Source organism: Alligator sinensis, unplaced genomic scaffold (assembly GCF_000455745.1).
Source record: "Alligator sinensis unplaced genomic scaffold, ASM45574v1 scaffold1058_1, whole genome shotgun sequence".
NCBI classification, from domain to species: domain Eukaryota; kingdom Metazoa; phylum Chordata; order Crocodylia; family Alligatoridae; genus Alligator; species Alligator sinensis.
Window position 1 is genome coordinate 24876 of NW_005843633.1, and position 18469 is coordinate 43344.

Sequence of the window (18469 nt, forward strand, 5' to 3'; positions counted from 1 at the left end):
CGGGGCCTCGGCGCCCGGCCCGCACCCGGCCCTGGCAATGCTGGCATGCCCAGCAAGTGTGTGTCTGCCTGTGCCTCTGTGTGTGTGTGTGGGGCGGGGGGGTTGTGCATGCATGTGTGTGTGCACCTCTGTGTGTGTGTGTGTGTGCATATGCAAGTGTGCCTGCCTGTGTGTGCATGTGTCCGCCTGTGTGTGTGTGTGTGTGCGCCTCTGTGCGTGTGTATCTGCAAGTGTGTGCATATACAAGTGTGCCTGCCTGCCTGTGTGTGTGCCCGTTTGCCTCTGTTTGTGGGGGAATTTGTGGGTGCCTCTGTGTGTGTGTGTGTGTGTGTGTGTGCGCGTGTGTGCATATGCAGGTGTGCTTGCCTGTGTGTGCATGCATGTCTGCCTGTGTGTGCGCCTCTGTGTGTGTGTGTGTGTCTGTGCCTCTGTGTGTGCGTATACAACTGTGTGCATATGCAAGTGTGCCTGCCTGTGTGCATATATGTGTGTGTGTGTGTGTGTGTGAATATGCAAGTGTGCCTGCCTCTGTGTGTGTCTTCGTGTGTATCTGCAAGTGTGTGCATATGCAAGGGTGCCTGCCTGTGTGCGTCTGCATGTGTGCCTCTGTGTGTGCGTATACAACTGTGTGCATATGCAAGGGTGCCTGCCTGTGTGCGTCTGCATGTGTGCCTCTGTGTGTGCGTATACAACTGTGTGCATATGCAAGTGTGCCTGCCTGTGTGCGTGTGCATGTCTGCCTCTGTGTGTGTGTGTGTGTGTGTCTGCCTGCCTCTGTGCAAGTGTGCCTGTGTATGCCTGTCTGTACCTGTGTGTGTGTGTGCACACACCTGTGCCTGTCTCTCTGTGTGTACCTCTGTGTGTGTGCATCTCTGTATGCATGTGTCTGCCTGTGTGTGTGTGTGTCTCTGTGTGCATGTGCATTTGCCTGTCTTGTGCGTGTGTGCACACGCGCACCTATGTGTGCCTGTTTTTGTGTGTGTCAGGGTTTTTACGTGCGGCTGCCAAGCAGCCCTATTCTCTGCCCACTTTACCCCTTGCTGTCAGCACTCCCTTTCTCAGTATCCACAGGCTTCCCAGCAATGGGCGGGTGAGAGGAGGGCATATTTTCCCCACTTCCTTCCTGTGTCCTCTGCCTCCCTTCCTCAGTTTTGCTTTCTTCATCAGCACTCTGGCTTCAGTTTTCCTGTGTTTTGCAGCTCTGAGGCAACACCTTCTACATAGCTGAAAAGAAAGGGAAAAAAAAAAATCACTTCCTGGCATGACTGGAGGGTGAGGCGCTTGGGAAGGGTGCTGGCTGCTAACGCACTGTGTGCAACTTCCATACCAGACATTTAACTAGGGCAGTGATTCTCAGCCAGGGAACTGGTTCCCCGTGGGCTGTCTTGAGATCCTTTCAAGGGGTTATGCTATGAGGTGCCAAGCAACAGTAGCGCTATGAGACGTGCAGACATGCTTCATAAGATAAACCCAGAGATTTCAAATGGGAATTCAGCTGTTAAAAACAGCCTGCCCTGTTGTGGTCTGAGTTCTTTGCAACAGGAAAATTGCTGTATTATGTTTTCATAGTAAAAAAAAAAAGATAAAACTAAGAGCTGACATTTTCTGAGGGGTGCCTCATGTCTAACCAAGGGTGTCTTGAGTCTAAAAAGGTTGAGAACCACTGAACTAGGGCCTTTTCTTTTCTTGGCAAAGCAAAGCTCTAGTTTTCTGTACATGACTTGATTTACTTCCTGTTGTATGTATGAGTATGCATATTTCAAAAGTGCTGTCACAAGGTGTTTAGTCACTGCGACACATGGACATGCACGTACACATATGCAGACGTCTCAAATAAAAACTACATAGCAGCATCCAGAAGACAGATCATGACCACACATTGCAAGATTGAAATTTTTCAAATGTTCATTTCTTCTTTTAACTTCCTGAAATAAATTATTGGTTCAAGTGAGCACTGAAGAGTCAGACTTGGGTCCTGTTTCCAGCTCTGTCACTGACCCACTGGCTGACCTTTCACAAATCATTTTGTCTTGCCTCAATTTCTCCATCTGTAAAATAGATAATGCTGTTTTCCTTTGCAAAAGGCTTTGACATCTGTAAATTGAAAATGCTATTTTTATATATAAAAGTTGAAGATGAGTGGTCTTTAATTAATTCAACTTGTCTGATATATGCTTTTGTTCTCTGTGGTTCTTTCCTCTGCACCATGCTAAATATTTGAATAATTAAAAACTTGCAGACACCTACTAGTGAAAGACCAATACAAAAGATAGGGCTCCAAGCCCTAGCAAGAAGTCTAATCTCTCTGGTATCAAAGTTGCTGAGGAGGAGAAGAATGCTGGAAATGCTTTCCAAAATGCTGTTTCTTGATATAGGTTTCATGTCACATATCCCTCCCCCGTAAGACATGCAGCTTGTTTTGGGAAGGCAGAATGAAAAATATTTTTCAAGGGTCTTCCCTGCCACAGCATGGTTTCACCATGGCTGAATGCTCCCAGGCACGTGCAGGAAGGGTAGAGTTCAGTTCTCTGTGTTGAACCCTCTCTCTCCTTCCAGCTTCAGAACTCAAACTTTAACCCTGTCATAGCCACTGCCAAATTGGCAGCAGGTTTTGGGTGAGCAAGAAGTCACCCTTTAAAGATTAAAGTTTACTAGTGACTGATGCTTGCCAGCACTAGCTTCCTAGCTTTAGCTGATAAACAGATCTTCTCAGTTTTGGCAAAAGTGATTGATGTTGACTCTTTTGTCAGCTTTAACACAACTTGTAAGGAGAACCTTAACTCGGTGGCAGAAAACAATTTTCATTAATGCTTGTTTTCTAAAAACAGGACAGTTCTGGCACGTATCTGACTTACATTTAGACCCTACTTACCATCTCACGGATGATCACACCAAAGTTTGTTCTTCTTCCAAAGGGGCTAATGCCTCCAACCCTGGCCTTTTTGGAGATTTTTTGTGCGATTCTCCCTATCAACTTATTTTATCAGCATTTAAGTACATGAAAGATTCTCAACAACCAGCTTCCTTCATGATATGGACAGGGTAAGTAATCAAGTCAATCATTACCCACTAACTGAAACTAATTTCATAGTTGAAAGACCATAGCCTACTGCTTTCAGTGCTCAAATCTTTGCTTCTCTTTGCAGCAGTAATTTGAGCTTGTTGGGTACATCACTTTACTGTGAAGTAGACTAACTCTTTCCACAGTAAAGCATCACCATCTACACATGTATCTCTATTAGGGTGTAGTAAATTAATTAACTCCGCTACATAGGATAGTACTGTCTGAGACAAATACTATCTTATAGTGGACAAGGTTCTTTGGTATATCCAATATCTTTTATTAGACCAACTCAAATGCTTGCAAAAATTCTTCTTTGCAAGCTTTTGGGTACAAATACCCTTCATCAGGCTGAGGAAGTGTCTGCAATTGGTCTGTGCTCTTCCTAGATGGAATGGTAAAGAAGCCAGAGGCCAGTATGTATGCAAGAAAGCCAGGTGGTGAAAATGTAAATGGAGGTAGTCAGTGGGTGAGAGACAGGTTGGGAGGGGCAAGGGAGGGGAATGAATATAACTGGTAAAGAGTAGAGAGATTACCTGGGGGGCCAGATGTTAGGCAGGTCATTAATCCAATGTCTATATTTAGTCCATGATTTTTTGTATCTCAGTAGGTTGATGAAGTGAAGTTCATAGGCTTGTCTGTGAAAGGTGTTTTGCAAATTACCTCTGAAGATTACAACTGAGAGATTGGAGAGAGCGTGGTTTTCTTGTGAGAAATGTGCCCCCATAGGAAACTGGATATTCTTGTCTTTGATAGATTGTTGGTGTGCATTAATTCGGGTATGCAGTTGTTGTTTGGTTTCTCCTACATATTTTCTATCACAGAAATATGTAGTGGAGTTAAGTGGAGTCAGGGGTATATGTAGTGGAGTATAGTGGGAAATATGTAGTAGAGCTGGCTAGCTGCCAGCTAGCCCCACGCTGTAGCACCCTTGTCCCTTCACCAGTCCCTCTGCAGCACATTGAGCCAGGGCAGAGCAGCTCTGGGCTGGCAGGCTGACCCCCCAGACTCCCTGCCAGCCAGGGCTCCTCTGCCTCAACTCAACATGCTGTGGTCCTGGGCGCACATGTAAATGCGCTTCTGATTGCATGTGTAGATGCACCCACTACTTAATAAATGATACTCCTGAATGATCCATTTGGATCATTGTATTATCTGAATTGCTAGTAAGTGGCAAGACTTTTAAGAAATTTGGTGGTGAATTTGGAGTTTTTCTATAATTCATGAATAATGTTGACGTATTAACTGGGATGTTTTCTGTATGAGGTTGTTAATGTTATTTAACAGTGGGGTCTTGGGATAAACTAGCAGAAGTAAAAGAGGAGCAAGACAAACATTTTTAACAGTTGGCAAATATCCAGGGGAGGTGATGGACTCTCCATCTTGAGGTCCACAAATGAAGGTTGGATTTTTTCAGGAAGATATGCTTGTGTCAAGCACAAGTTGTTGGGCTTTCTACAAGGATAACCGGGTGAAATGTAATGTTTTGTGTTACACATGACTTCGTATTACCTGTAAATGTGCATGACTGCCTTCAACTCTATGAATCTATTAAAAAGAATGGCTCAGGATAAGGCCCTTCACTGCTTACATGTGAGGGTTGTAAAGAGGCAGTGCCAGGATAGGATAAGATAATTATGGAGATTTTTTTTTTTAAAGGGAGGGGCCAGGTTTTAAAAGGAACATACTTGCAAGAGATGGGGAACCAAGCTGAGACAGACATTTGCTGAGGCTAAGAAGAAAGTGGGCCTGTTTACAATCAGAGATGATAGTAGGGTTTTACATAAAATAAACACATAGGTTAGGTACAGCCATTCAAAAAGCTTGAGGCAGAATCGATTTAAGTTACGTGGTTTTCTGTAAGCAGCGTAGTTTCGATTGGTAGCAAACGGAACACGCATTGTGGGGGCAAATTTGATTGGCTTCTGCCATTTTTAAACCAGTCATCTTTCCATTTTTAAACCAAACTTCTTTTCTGTTATGGGTAGGTGGTTTTGTGTGCTGAACTTCTGTTATGGATATAGACTAGTTTTCAATCACTTACACTGGTAAAAGTGTAATGTTTGTACCTGGCCACAGAGACAGTTCTAAATTATTTTTTCCCCTAAATATTTTGTTCCTACTGTGAAACAATACTTAGATACATGCCAGTGGTCACAGACTCCCAAAAGGAAGAACTACAGGTACCTGAACTTAGGTGGACCTGCTGGTAAGACTATTTGGTTCATGAGGTACTGTAGACAACAGCTTGGTGTAAGAGTAGAAGAACTGAAGAATTTTACCCTAGGTTATGAGATGGATGAAAAAACGCTGCCTTCTGACCCTATAACTGTGATGACTTCTTACATCATTTCTTTCTGCCCTGAGTGCTTCTCTGCCCTTTATTTTCTGGTGTAGCTAGTTGAAATCAATGTCTGCTGCAGAACACTGTCTTAATCCACTGAAAAAAAAAATCATAGATTCATAGATTGTAGAGTCAGAAGGGACCCTGAAGAATCATAGTGTCCGACCCCCTGCCCCAGGCAGGAAAAGGACCGAGGTCAGACGACCCCAGCCAAGTGCCTATCTAGCCTCCTCTTGAAGGACTCCAAGTTAGGTGACAGTACCACCTCTCTTGGCAGCCGGATCCAGATTCTGGCCACCCTTGCTGTAAAAAAATTCTTCCTAATGTCTAACTTGAATCTACTCTCCACTAGTTTGTACCCATTATTCCTAGTTACTCCTAGGGGTGCCCTGGTAAATAACGCATCTCCAAATCCCTGTTGTCCTCCCTTGATAAATTTATAGGTGGCTACAAGATCTCCCCTCAGACGTCTCTTGTGAAGGCTGAAGAGATCCAGATCCAGATCCCTCCCCTCATAGGGTCTTGCATGGAGGTCACTAATCATTCAAGTGGCCCTCCTCTGAACCTTCTCCAGATTCTCCGCATCCCTCTTGAAGTGCGGAGCCCAAAAGTGGACACAGTACTCCAACTGCGGCCTGACCAATGCCGCATAGAGGGGGAGCATCACCTCTCTTGATCTGTTGGTCATGCATCTGCTAATGCACGATAAGGTGCGATTGGCTTTGTTGATGGCTTCGTTACACTGCCGGCTCATGTTCATCTTGGAGTCAACTATGACTCCAAGATCCCTTTCAGCCGCTGAGCTGCTGAGGAGGTCATCCCCCAACCTATAGGTGTGCAGGGGATTCCTCCTTCCTAGGTGGAGTACCTTGCATTTGTCTTTGTTGAATTACATCCTGTTTCATTCTGCCCACTGCTCCAACCTGTCCAGATCGGCCTGTATCTGCTTCCTGCCCTCCGGTGTGTTAACTTTGCCCCATAACTTGGTGTCATCTGCAAACTTGGAGAGGGTGCTCTCCACACCCTCGTCCAAATTGCTCATGAAGATATTAAATAACACTGGTCCAAGGACCGAACCCTGCGGGACACCGCTGCCCACCTCCTTCCAGGTCAAAAACGACCCATCTACCACCACTCTCTCAGTGCGGTCTCTAAGCCAGTTGGCCACCCAGCTGACTGAGTAAGCATCCACTCCACAGCCTGCTAGCTTCCTTATTAGAATAGGATGCAAAACTGTATCGAAGGCCTTCTTAAAGTCCAGGTAGATGACATCAGCCTCAGCTCTAGTGTCAAGGCAGTGTGTTACCCGGTCGTAAAAGGCTATAAGGTTTGTCAGGCAGGATCTATCTGTGACGAACCCGTGCTGGTTTCCTTTCAGCATCAATTCCCTTGCTGGGCCTTCCCAAATGTGCTCTTTAATGATTTTTTCCAGTGTTTTCCCAAGGATAGAGGTAAGACTGACTGGCTTAAAGTTACCCGGCTCATCCCTTCTACCCTTCTTAAAAATGGACACCACGTTGGCCATTTCCCAGTCCTCAGGGACCTGACTGGAGCACCGTGAATGCTCAAACAGCCGTGGCAGCAGCTTAGCTATGACACTGGCCAATTCCTTCAGCACCCGTGGATGGAGGTTATCCGGGCCTGCTGACTTGTACCCATCCAGCCCCTCCAAGTGCTCCTTAACTAAGTCAGCATCAACCATTGGCAGTCTAGTGCCTCCCAGACATCTATCTATGTTCAAATTGGGGAAATTGTCTTGGACAGTACTTAGGAACACTGAAGCAAAGAACTAATTGAAGAGCTCCGCCTTTTTCCCTGCAGTGTTTTTCATGCAGTGTTTGATTTGAACCTTTTGACTTGGCAATGCTTGATAATTATAGGACAGCTATTAGTAATTATGTTTACGTCATGCTTATGTCTTGATTTAAGGGTTGAGCAGAACACATTGCTTGCAATCACACTATTTCAGGCTGGTTTGGATCCTGCTGAGATAGGAAACTTTCAAGATAAAAAAAGGTGCCAAAAATTCATATGGTGTTACTGTTGTCTTTGAGCCAGTACTGAATTGATAATTTAGCACTATGATGCAGTTGATGCTATCTTTTTGTTGGGACATAATTCAGACCTACCCACGTATTGTCAAGGAAGTCAACTCATGTAGTTGAGACATTAGACTGGAATGCAGAAGATCGGGGTCCAGGTTCTGTTCTAATTCTGGGCAAGACATTGATCTCATCTGTACATCTGTTAGCCAGTGGAGATCATTATATGTATATATATATCACATGAATGTTGTGAAAATAAATCTTGTAGTGTTTGTGAAGTATTTTTACTGCGTGGTGATGGAGGCTATATAAATTGCTAGATGGAACCCCAATTGTTTTATCTGTTATCATAGCCAAATCCCACTTATCTGCAAAATCTTACTCATCTGTCATTCGTTTTCCAATATAAATTAGTGGATGCCTTTTTTCAGTAATGTATGTCTGAGTAACTGTTTGTGAAAGCTGGTCTATCTATTTCAGGTCTACCTAAAATGGTGCTACATAAATTTGCATTTTATTATCTTGGGGAAAGCGTGTTAAGGAAAGTATATATAAAAAGACCAGGCAAAATTAACTCAATATACTACATTTTCATCAGAATATTGTTGGATGTGAAAGAAAGAATTTAAAAGGCAGTTGGCAGGGAAGCTATAATATCCAGAATGAAGAATAATACAGAATATGGAAAATGGATTGGTCTGATTAGGAAAAATCTTACAAGAAATAAATGTTTATATCATGGGAGGGGACTTGGCAGGGAGCCTAGCAAGCAGTGCCATAGCTGAAAGTTCTGTAGTAATATTGCAGGTTAGTATTTGGTTGCATTGGCAGAGTTGAGTAAAGCAGAGTAGAACAGCTAATGAACAGTCTCTCACAATTTTGCACTACTGTACTTGGATATTCATAAATTCCTCTCTGTTTTAGGGATAGCCCTCCTCATGTTCCCGTGAAAGAACTCTCCACAGAGACCGTCATTAATATTATTGGCAATATGAGTTCCACCCTTCGTAGTTTCTTTCCAGATCTCCAAGTTTTTCCTGCGCTGGGTAATCATGACTACTGGCCACAGGTAAAATGAGTTTCAGAAATATGAACCAGTTTGTTTCTTTACCAGAATGATTATGGACATAAGCCAGCAGAAGAAAGTACCACTGAAGCAACTGTAAGACTGCAATAAAAATGAAGTTTGCACATGCTGTTTATAACAAATGCAGTATTCCATAATTCTCCAGTTTACAGCCAGAATTACAAATATTTTTATAATACAGTAGGATGAAGTTCAGCTTTATCAGCTTGTGAAATTACCCAAACTAATAGTGGTCAGATCAAATCTTTCTATTGTTGTAATAGCTACAAACTTACTCTTTCCTCAAAATCCATAAGCATCTCATTTATCAGTCATACTTGATATCAGTTTCATTTTCCATGCAGGGTAAAATCACACAAACGTGTACAGTATTTGAAATCTATGCAAATGTCATCCTTAATGGGTCTCGCACTGTGCCAGTAAGATTCAAAGCCACTGTCTTCACTGGACTTTAGTTATGGCCTACACTTTTTTCTTTTAATTAGTTTCTTTTGTTCCCTAATTGTAACAAAAAGTAAAAACAATTGAAAATAGAAAACTCCAAGGTTTTAGCGATGAAATATAAAAGTGCATGAGTAGTTTCTGGCCTCCTACAACACAGTTGCAGGTATCTCGACAAGTTACTGAACATGCAGGTGATTCCAGCCCAGGATAAGGCATGTCTTGATTTCACATTGAGTTGTCGGTGGTTTTTGTCATATATACAAACACTACAGTAGCAACTGCATATAGCTATGGAACATATTCCAAAGTTAATCTAGTAGTTCATAGGAAGAAGGGCCAAATTCCACCAACAGGTCCCATTGTTGGAGGTAGGTCTCATTGTTGCAGGTCAGGAAGTATCTTATGTTTGAATCTTATAGTGAGGATGCAGTAAAACCCTTCCATATCCTAAAAAAGTCTTTACTCAAGTATTGCACTTTCTAGGTGGTTAAGCTTAACAGGGAAACCAGCCTGGCTAAGATCACACACCAGCAGAAACAGCACATACTTTTTATCCTTATTCACTTTTGTGAAATCCAGTTCAGATTTAAAACACAGGTCATTAGTGAGAATAACTACTGGCATGCAATGATCTCCTTGGTAACGGAGGAAGATAGCTGCGTACAGGGTTCTCATATGCAAAGCAGACTTTAGCATTTTGAAACAGACATTCTCTGGTGAATATCAATTTTTAAATAAAACTATATAAAATTAAAAGCTCATTGGTTGTAACGGATAAATAGCACACACTGCTTCTGAGCAGGATATTTATAGGAGAATCATGTTTATTTCTCGCAGCTCAGCACTTAAAGATATATATAAAAGTATCTGACATTTTGTTTTGAAATATCAAACTTCACTGATGTACGTAATTGATATGCTTTTCTTCCATATTTTGAAAATCATGAAAGAGAACACAAGGGGGAGGTTACTGGCTGCAGGTTGTTTTGCTGTTTTCAGTAGGCGTATGCTTGCTACTTGGCAATGCACACCACAAACTGACAATGATGTGGCACAGCACAAGGGCTTCTTTTGAGGAGTCCAAAGGGAGCTGTGAGATGTATATGTAATCCTACACTGAGAACTGTGTTGCGTTGTGTTTGACTCCAGTTTACTGATCACAGCAATATAATGTTCTTTGGTTGTTTCCTTGTAATGCGGCCACTTGACAGTATTATCCAGGTTAATCCCGTGTTGTTTGTATTTCAAATAATGTTGTGACCATGACGTTCCTGCACAATCAGACTTTCAGATAACTGGCCCCAACCAGACAGTCTGGCTAACTATTGTCTAATCTGAATACACACAGAATATTATGCTGCATGTGGGTGCCAAGTCCAAACCTCCTTGAATTCACTGCAGTCTCTTATCTGGAAGAAATCTGGAAATTATCTGCAGATCTGGAAATTCTTACAGCAAGATTGGTGGTGTAGGCAACAAATACTGTAGACTGATTTTGATTGCTCTACTTGAGATTTAAATGGTTTGTCTGTATCATAAAAGGTGGTGAATTTATAGACTCCCTGTATAGCTAGCTTTCATTAACCATCTCACAGAATTTCATCCAGTCAATCCTATATGGATGTGAAAATGGGGACAGAAAAGTTCTGTGGCACCCTTTTAACCACCAAAGTACCACCGCCCAAACTGATGTCCGACCATCTGTCATCACACAGCAGCTGAGTAAAAGTGGTATTGTCATATTAGGGCAGTGCTCTTCCTGAGTGAATTAGCCCTGTTGAAAAGCAAGTTTACATTAGCATGGTTGGAGTGCTGTGCTAAAGCAGCTATACAGCTTTTGATACTTAAGCCTGCAAGATCTCTGAGTGGCATCACGTGGAAGTCTAATGCCTATTAAAGTATGCTGAAGTGCACAGGCATTGCCCAAGTCTGTTTTAAAGTATAAGATTCCTTATTACTTGAGCAGATGGTTGGAGTAGATGACCTCCTGAAGTCCCTTCCAGCCCTGTTTTTCTATGAATCTTTGATTAGTGCTGGTCATAGTTTCAGCAAAACTTTTCTCTGTCAAAAAATGCTACATCATTACTAAAAAATATTTTGTAGAAATTCACTGGTTTTGGCCAATGGATTTTCTCAAGTCCAGAATTGAATTTTGAGAGAGAGATTCCCAACTCTCAATCACATGGTAGTCAGATTTCTCAATGAGGATCATAGGATCATAGAAATATAGCTCTGGAAGGCACCCCATGAGATCATCTAGTTCAGCCATCTGCTCAAGACAGGATCATCCCTAACTAAATCATCCCCATGAAGAGTCTGTCTACCCCACTCTAGGTAGCGTGTTCCAATAGCCACCTAACAAAGTTTTTTCCTAATCACTAAATTTCCTCTGCTGCAGCTTGTGGACATTGCTCCTATTCCTGTCCCCTAAAGCTATAGAAAAAAGACTATCTCCATCCTCTTTATAAACACCTTTCAGGTATTTGAAGACTGTTATCAAATCCCCCCCTCGGTCTTCTCCCGTTCTGACTAAATAACCCTAGTTCTTTCAGTCTTTCCTCATAAGTCACGTTTCTCAGGCCTCTAATAGTTTTCACTGCGTTCTGTCATACTCTTCCAAATCTGTCCACATCTTTCTCAAAGTGTGGGGCGCCAGCCTGGACACAGTACTCCAAATAAGGCCTCACCAGTTCCAAAGAGAGTGGAAGGATCACTTCCCTTGATTTGTAAGAAGCTTTCCTATGAATATAGCTGAGTATACTGTTGGCTTTTTTGACAACAAGAGCATGCTGTTAGCTCATACTTAGCTTCTGATCAAATACACCACCTAGGTTCTTCTCTGTAGTACTACATCCTAGCCAATCATTCCCCAGTACGTGTATATATTTGTGCATGTAGCTATTCCATGCCATATGCAGAACTTTGTACTTGTCATTGCTGAATTTCACCTGGTGGATTTTGGACCATTTCTTCAATTTATCCAGGTCATTCTGGATCCTAGCCTTACCCTTTAGAGTGTCTGTACCTCCATCCAATTTTGTGTTATCCACAAATTTGCTAAGTGTGCACTCAATGTCATCATTCAGATCATTAATGAATATGTTAGTATTGGACCCTGAGAAACCCCACTTGTTACCTCCTTGCAATTAGGCACAGAGCCACTGATGACTACTCATTAATGATCCAACCAGTGATGTATCCACTTTACAGTACTTTTGTCTCACCTGTACAAACTAAAGTTTACTGATGAGTATCAGAAGCCTTACTAAAATCCAGGTGTATCATATCCTCTGCTCTCTCCTCATACACAGAGCCTGTCACTTTATTATGGAAGGTGATCAGGTTTTTCAGGCATGAGGTATTCCAGATATTGAGGTCAGACCGACTGGTCTATAATTCTGTGGATCCTCTTTCTTCCCTTTCTTAGAGATGGGCACTAAATTTGCCCTTTTCCAATCATCCAGGACCTTACCTGACTTTCACAGTTTCTCAAGGAGGATAGCTAATGGCTCAATAATTCCTCAGCCAATTCCTTCAGTACCTTAGGGTATGTCCCATCCATCCCTGTTAACTTGAAGAAATCTAAGTATTTCTTAACCCAGTGGGGATTACTTCTCTAGGTAATCCCTAACCGGTTCTTCCACTACTGTAGGATGTTTATTTCCTCCGCTATCTTGGCTGTAATTGCACCCATGTTCTGGTTGATGACTTCATTCAGCTGAAGTAAAAAAAAAAGCATTAAATACTTCAGCTTTCTCTGTATCATTTGAAACTAGGTTGCCTTTTACATTAAGCAAAGGCCCTAAACTTTCTTTGGTTTTCCTCTTACTTCCCCTATACTTGTAGAATCACTTGATTTGCTTGTTATGTCTCTCAGATTGTTCCTTAGTCTTTCCAGTTTTCTCCTGACATGTCTATACAATACTTTCATAGTATTCCCTAGTACTATGACCAAGTTTCCCCTTTTTGTAGGATTTTTTTTTTTTTAATTTCAGTTCATTGAGGAGATCTCTGTCTAGCTAGACTGGTCTCTTGTTGCACTTCCCATTCTCTCATTGCATTGGGATAGCTTGCTCTTGCACCTTTAATACAGCCTCCTTAACGTACAGCCAGCTCTCCTGCACTTCTTTTCATACTTTCCTCTGAGGGAATCCCTCCCACCAGTTCCCCGAGTTTGTCGAGTCTGCTTGTCTAAAGTCTGTTGTCTTTATTTTGCTGCTTTCCTTCATATGCGGGACATGAATCTAGCATGTGTAAGGATGTGGGACACAGGTCCAAATCCTTGCCCCAAGTCACAGAGATCTTGCTTTCATCTGCATAAAAGCATTTTGAAACCTCCTTTTTTAATTCTTCCCATAGAACAAAAAGCTTCCAAGCTCTTCATTGTTTTATGGTACTCATGTGTCATAAGCCACAGAAAATCTTTAGTCATATTCAGTTCTGACAGAGGTTCAGGTACTTAATCCTGATTTATTCTGAGATCTGTTTGGTCAGTGGTACTTTGCTGTTAGAAGTGTACCTTAGATCTTTTCTCCTCTAGTCCCTTTGTCATCTCCATATAGGACTGTCTGGATGAAATGTTGTGACTTGCTTAATAGAATGTGTCACACTGGATGATCTAACTTTTTTTATCATTAAAACCTCTGAATCTGTGGGGTAAGAATTAGGTAGGTTTGTTTTTTGACAGGATCAGCTGCCTCCAGCTGCCAGCGAAGTGTACAATGCTGTAGCAAACTTCTGGAAACCATGGCTAACTGAGGAAGCCATCAGCACCTTTCAGAAAGGTAAAATCTAGTATAAACATATTGTCAAGCTAGAGGGGATTGACATTTCTGTAGTTAGTTCTTTTTACTTAGCTAAATTACATAGGATGAATCCATGCACTGGTTATCATCCAGTTCCTCTAGAGGTTAGGGACTTGTCTGTTCTGTTGTACCCTTAACTACATCTTGAAGGACGAACTACAGTTCATTCTTCTGTGGATGTAATAATCATGATTGCTTTCTTGTAGCAACTACATTAGACTTTATGCAAAACTAAAGGGACTTAAAGTCCCTGCCTTAAAGAGCTCACAGTCTAAAATAAATACTTTTTTAGGAAAAGGTTAACTTATGTTAAAAGAAAATTTGAAGAATAATTGTTTATATGGGTTTGAGATTACAGTATTTACCCAAAGCCAAGGTGACTCTGAATTTAAGATGATCCTCCTCCCCCAATAGCTAGATTCTATACATGGGAAATTTATAAATTTGTTACAATTTTTCCATTTATAGAATCTAATTATTGGAGGGTCATCTTAAATTTGTCCCCCCAGCTGCTGCAATGGGGTAAACAGCATCAGGGGCAGGCGAGCCCTACCACTTGTCTCCCCAGCAGTCTGCACCTCCTGCTGCCTCTGCCCCCCTGCTCCCACAGGCTCTGCCACTTCCTGCAGCTTCTGCCCTGATGTGTTTCCTGCAGCCTCTGCCCCATCCCATCTGCAGCTCTGCCTTTTCCTCCTTCCCCCAGGTCATTGTCAGGCGCAGCTTGCATTCCATTCCCTCCCTGTCACTGAACATGTGCAAGCTCCAGCACCTGCCTAGTAACACATCAGCGTCCTGGGGTTGAAGCTGCGCCACTGTTGGTTGGCCAGACGGGACAGAGCTTGTATGTGCTCTGTGCCTGGAAGGGAATGAGCTGGAGCTGGAGCTGTGCCTGAGGCTGGTAGTGAGGTCAGAGGAGAGGTGAGGGACCAGAAGCTGCAGAAGTGAGGAAGCAGTTGGGTGCAGGAGTCCAGGAAGTCAAAGCTGCAGCACGCATCTGCCTTCCACTCCTCTTCGTATTCAAATCCAAGATGAGGGGCTTTTTTACCATGTTGAATGGGGAAAAAACTTTGTCTTGGACTTGAATAAATATGGTACACAAAATTAAGAAAATGATGTTAAAAGATCAGGTGGCACATTTGTAAACTAACCAGTTGAGTAGGAAGTGAATAATCACTGAAATGTATACATTTAATTAACACACATAGGGCCAGATCCTGTTCTGCCTAAGTGCAGTTCGCAGTGCTCAAGTCCCTGAGAAACTGTTAATAGAGAAGGTGGATGAGTTCTCTTTCATCTCACTGTACTTAAGGCTAAGATGAGAGCATGTTATGTAAGTAGACAGGGGTGTAGGTTGTAGCTGTGTTGGTCTAACGACATAGGCAGACAAGGTTCTTTGGGTGAATCTGATATCTTTTATTAGACCAGATTAAATAGTTGGAAAACAATTATTAAGCAAGCTTTCGGGTTCAAAAACCCTTCGTCAGTCTAAGGAAGTTTCAGCAGTTGGTGTGCACTCTTCCTGGATGGAATGAAAAGTAAAGAAGCCACATTTTCACTGACTACCTGTCTTGTATGCATACCAATCCAACCTCTGGCTTCTTTACTTTTCATTCCATCCAGGAAGAGCACACACCGACTGCTGAAATGTCCTTATGTAAGTAGATGCATTAATAGTTCTCCAGGGACTTGAACAGGATGAAATAGGATCACACTTAGGTACCTAATAGGTAGAATAGGATCTGGCCCCTTATGCGTGCCTCTAATTCAGCTCATTGGGTATAAACTGGTGCACTAATAGGTTTTTGTAAACCAGGGTTTTTGAACTCAGTGCATTTTCCAACCCACTCTAATATTGAGAGTTTGAATATTTAATTTGAATTAGACTCTTTGGGGTTGTTCAATAAATAAGCGATTAGGTAAGAAGAATATGTGGCTAAAAGGGGAAGAGAAGCTCCAGTGGAAAAATAAATTATGGAGGGATTGACCCTCATCTGGAGTGGATTGTAATGGCACTGTTAATATTAATTGTTAATGTGTAATTTATGGTAGATGAGGATAGTGTTCTTATACATGTAACATATAAGTAATAAAGAGGGCTAGGGAGGACTGTTGGATTATTGTGTGCCTATCGTGCAGCATAAACTTCTTTTTAAAGAGCCTAGATGGATGAAATCCAGGATATTTTCTGTTGATTGGGTCTCTTTCTGGAAAAAAATAGTAAAAGGCACATCTTTATACAAACTGCACTTGCAAGTTCCAAATGAAACCCTGGGGCAAAAAGTAGAAGTCCTGTAAAATGTCCTGTGTTGCTTTTCTACGTGGATGATACTGAATATAGTGAAATAAAGGGATTTTGTGAGAAGATGCTACCCACCTAAGCAAGCATATCAGAATCTGGATGATAGAAAGAAGAAGACTTACTACACCTTCAAATCTTTCCACCTCTCACTCACGTTGATCTTGTTTCCACAGGCGGCTTCTACACACAACTATTTCACTCCAACATGAGCTCTCAACCACTCCGGATAATCAGTTTGAACACAAACCTCTATTACAGCCCAGACATTGTGACTCTGAATCTAACTGACCCAGCTGAGCAGTTAGCATGGCTGGAAAGTGTACTAGAAATCTCTCTGCAAAAGAAGGAAAAGGTAGGGGCTAAATACCGAAAGCAATTAACTAACCACATTTTAAAACAGTAGTGCTCTTTGCAACTGTGTAAATTGGAAAATAATAAAAGCTAGTAATTGGAAAAGAAGATGACATGAATAAGATTTTAGACTTATTCTGCCAGAATTTTCAGTTGAGCAAGAGGGAAGGAGCTTTAAAACAGATTTTCTACTTTACACATATGCAATACGCAGTTCCTACAAAGTAACTGTAAAGGAACAAGTGACCTGATTTTGATCAGACCTATGCAGGTTTAATACCATTATATGTCTGACTTCAGTGGGCTTGCTCTTGATCTGTGCTGGTGCAAGTGACATCAGAATCCAGCCTAACTTATCAGGGTTGCTATATTATTTTCACTGCTGAAGAAATCTAAAAAAGGGATTGACCACAAAACCTGGTCTTGGTTAAGAAAATACCTGTACTATTAAAAAAAAAAAAAAAAAGAATAGTTGCATTTCTAGCATTGTGCCAGTGAACTGGGACCTGTTTGTATTTTTATTTGCAGTATAAATGTGAAATCATTTCTTGTTAGCACATAATATACAGGAAAATAGTACCTCCTTTCACAAACCTGATCTTTATTTCTTACGAGAAATGAGGTATCTTCAGGCTGTTAAACATGAAAAGTCAGGAATTGGGCATATTAAAGTTGGCCACAGAGGCTGTTTACAGATGTTAAGAAAAAAACAAAAGAATGCTTTACTTAAAACTCGTCACACTTCTGGGCAAAGCCCAGCACATGCACAGAAGAAGCATTGTGTTAGTTGGACCCGGTTCATCCAATGTCTGTATATATCGGGCACTTCAGTGGGCTTTTTTGGTGCTTTTATCTAATATCTGATTGAATCATCTTTAGATAAAAGTGCCAAAAAGCCCTGCTGAAGTGCCTGATTTATAGAGATGCTGTGAAGCCAGGTCAAACTAATGCGCAGCTTCTTCCGGTAAAGCACATTCTGTTTTTTTTTAATGTTTGTAAGTAGCCTTAATTTTACTTTTGCCTAATGTGTGCCTCAAGGTACCTCATTCTCTATAATTTAATTATATGATTTTACACCATTTCTCAAATCATACAATTAAAACTCCTCATTTTTCTTATAGCCTGAAACTGTTCAAGAAAAGCCTGTTAGGATTGCTTAAAATAATTCAGCAACTATACTTTGTTCACTTGCCTTTCCTTCCAAGCGAATAAACTCTTTTTTTTCTTTTTTGCCCAAAATTTATAAAAACATTCGCACTTGGCCAGAGACCAAGTCTATAACATTTCAGCCTGGAAGACAAATTTCAGAAAATTCTGGATGTTGAAAACTACAGCTAAGAAAGGAAACATAGGCAAACTTACTGACAGCATTTGCTACTCACTTATTTTGTAATAGTGTTACCTGCTAAACCTCATTTTCTGATTAAGGTTATAAAATCTTAGCTGTCTTCATAACTGATTTTTGTTTCAGGTTTGACAAGCTCAAAGATTAAATAAAATTGTTCAGATTTAAATTCTTTAAGATTTTTATTTTTTTCTTGCTGAAATGAAAACTCGTTGCAGTGATTATTTAAGTACATTGTGGGTGTGTCTACATAAGATGCTTTACTGCACAGTGGACTAATCTACTGCACGGTAAAGCATCACCATCTATTCTGTGCACTATTTACTGCACAGTAAATTAGTCTACTGTGCAGTTAGCTACTGCCTGTAAATACAGTTAGCTACTACCTGTAAATGACTGGGAGCAAATTTGCTCCTGGAGCCGGGATCCAAGCAGCACTGGGATGGGGTAGCTCTCTGCCCCCTATCCTAGCACTGCTCAGATTCTAGCTTCCCACACGAGCCGGGAGCCAAGTAGCACCAGGACTGGGGAGCTCTCTGCTTCCCCTGTGGCCCCCTGGTGTTGGGGCTGACCAGGAGCATATATGTTCCCAGTCAGCGTCTACACATCCACTACTGTGTAGTATCTACTGCACAGTTAATTTACTACCAGAAGCTGGACAGCTCCTGGCCACCCCCCAGCTGTGTAG

At 41.7% G+C, this 18469-nt stretch overlaps 1 protein-coding gene across 1 annotated transcript in view; it reads left to right on the forward strand.

The window, feature by feature from the left end:
* The first annotated feature begins 2731 nt into the window (after window positions 1-2731).
* The window catches only part of SMPDL3A (sphingomyelin phosphodiesterase acid like 3A), a 20877-nt gene continuing 5139 nt past the window's right edge, over window positions 2732-18469 (forward strand). The window contains exons 1-4 of the mRNA XM_014527558.1: window positions 2732-3042; window positions 8375-8519; window positions 13669-13765; window positions 16259-16437. Coding sequence (XP_014383044.1) covers window positions 2732-3042; window positions 8375-8519; window positions 13669-13765; window positions 16259-16437 — 732 coding nt within the window. The remainder of the gene's footprint in view (window positions 3043-8374; window positions 8520-13668; window positions 13766-16258; window positions 16438-18469) is intronic.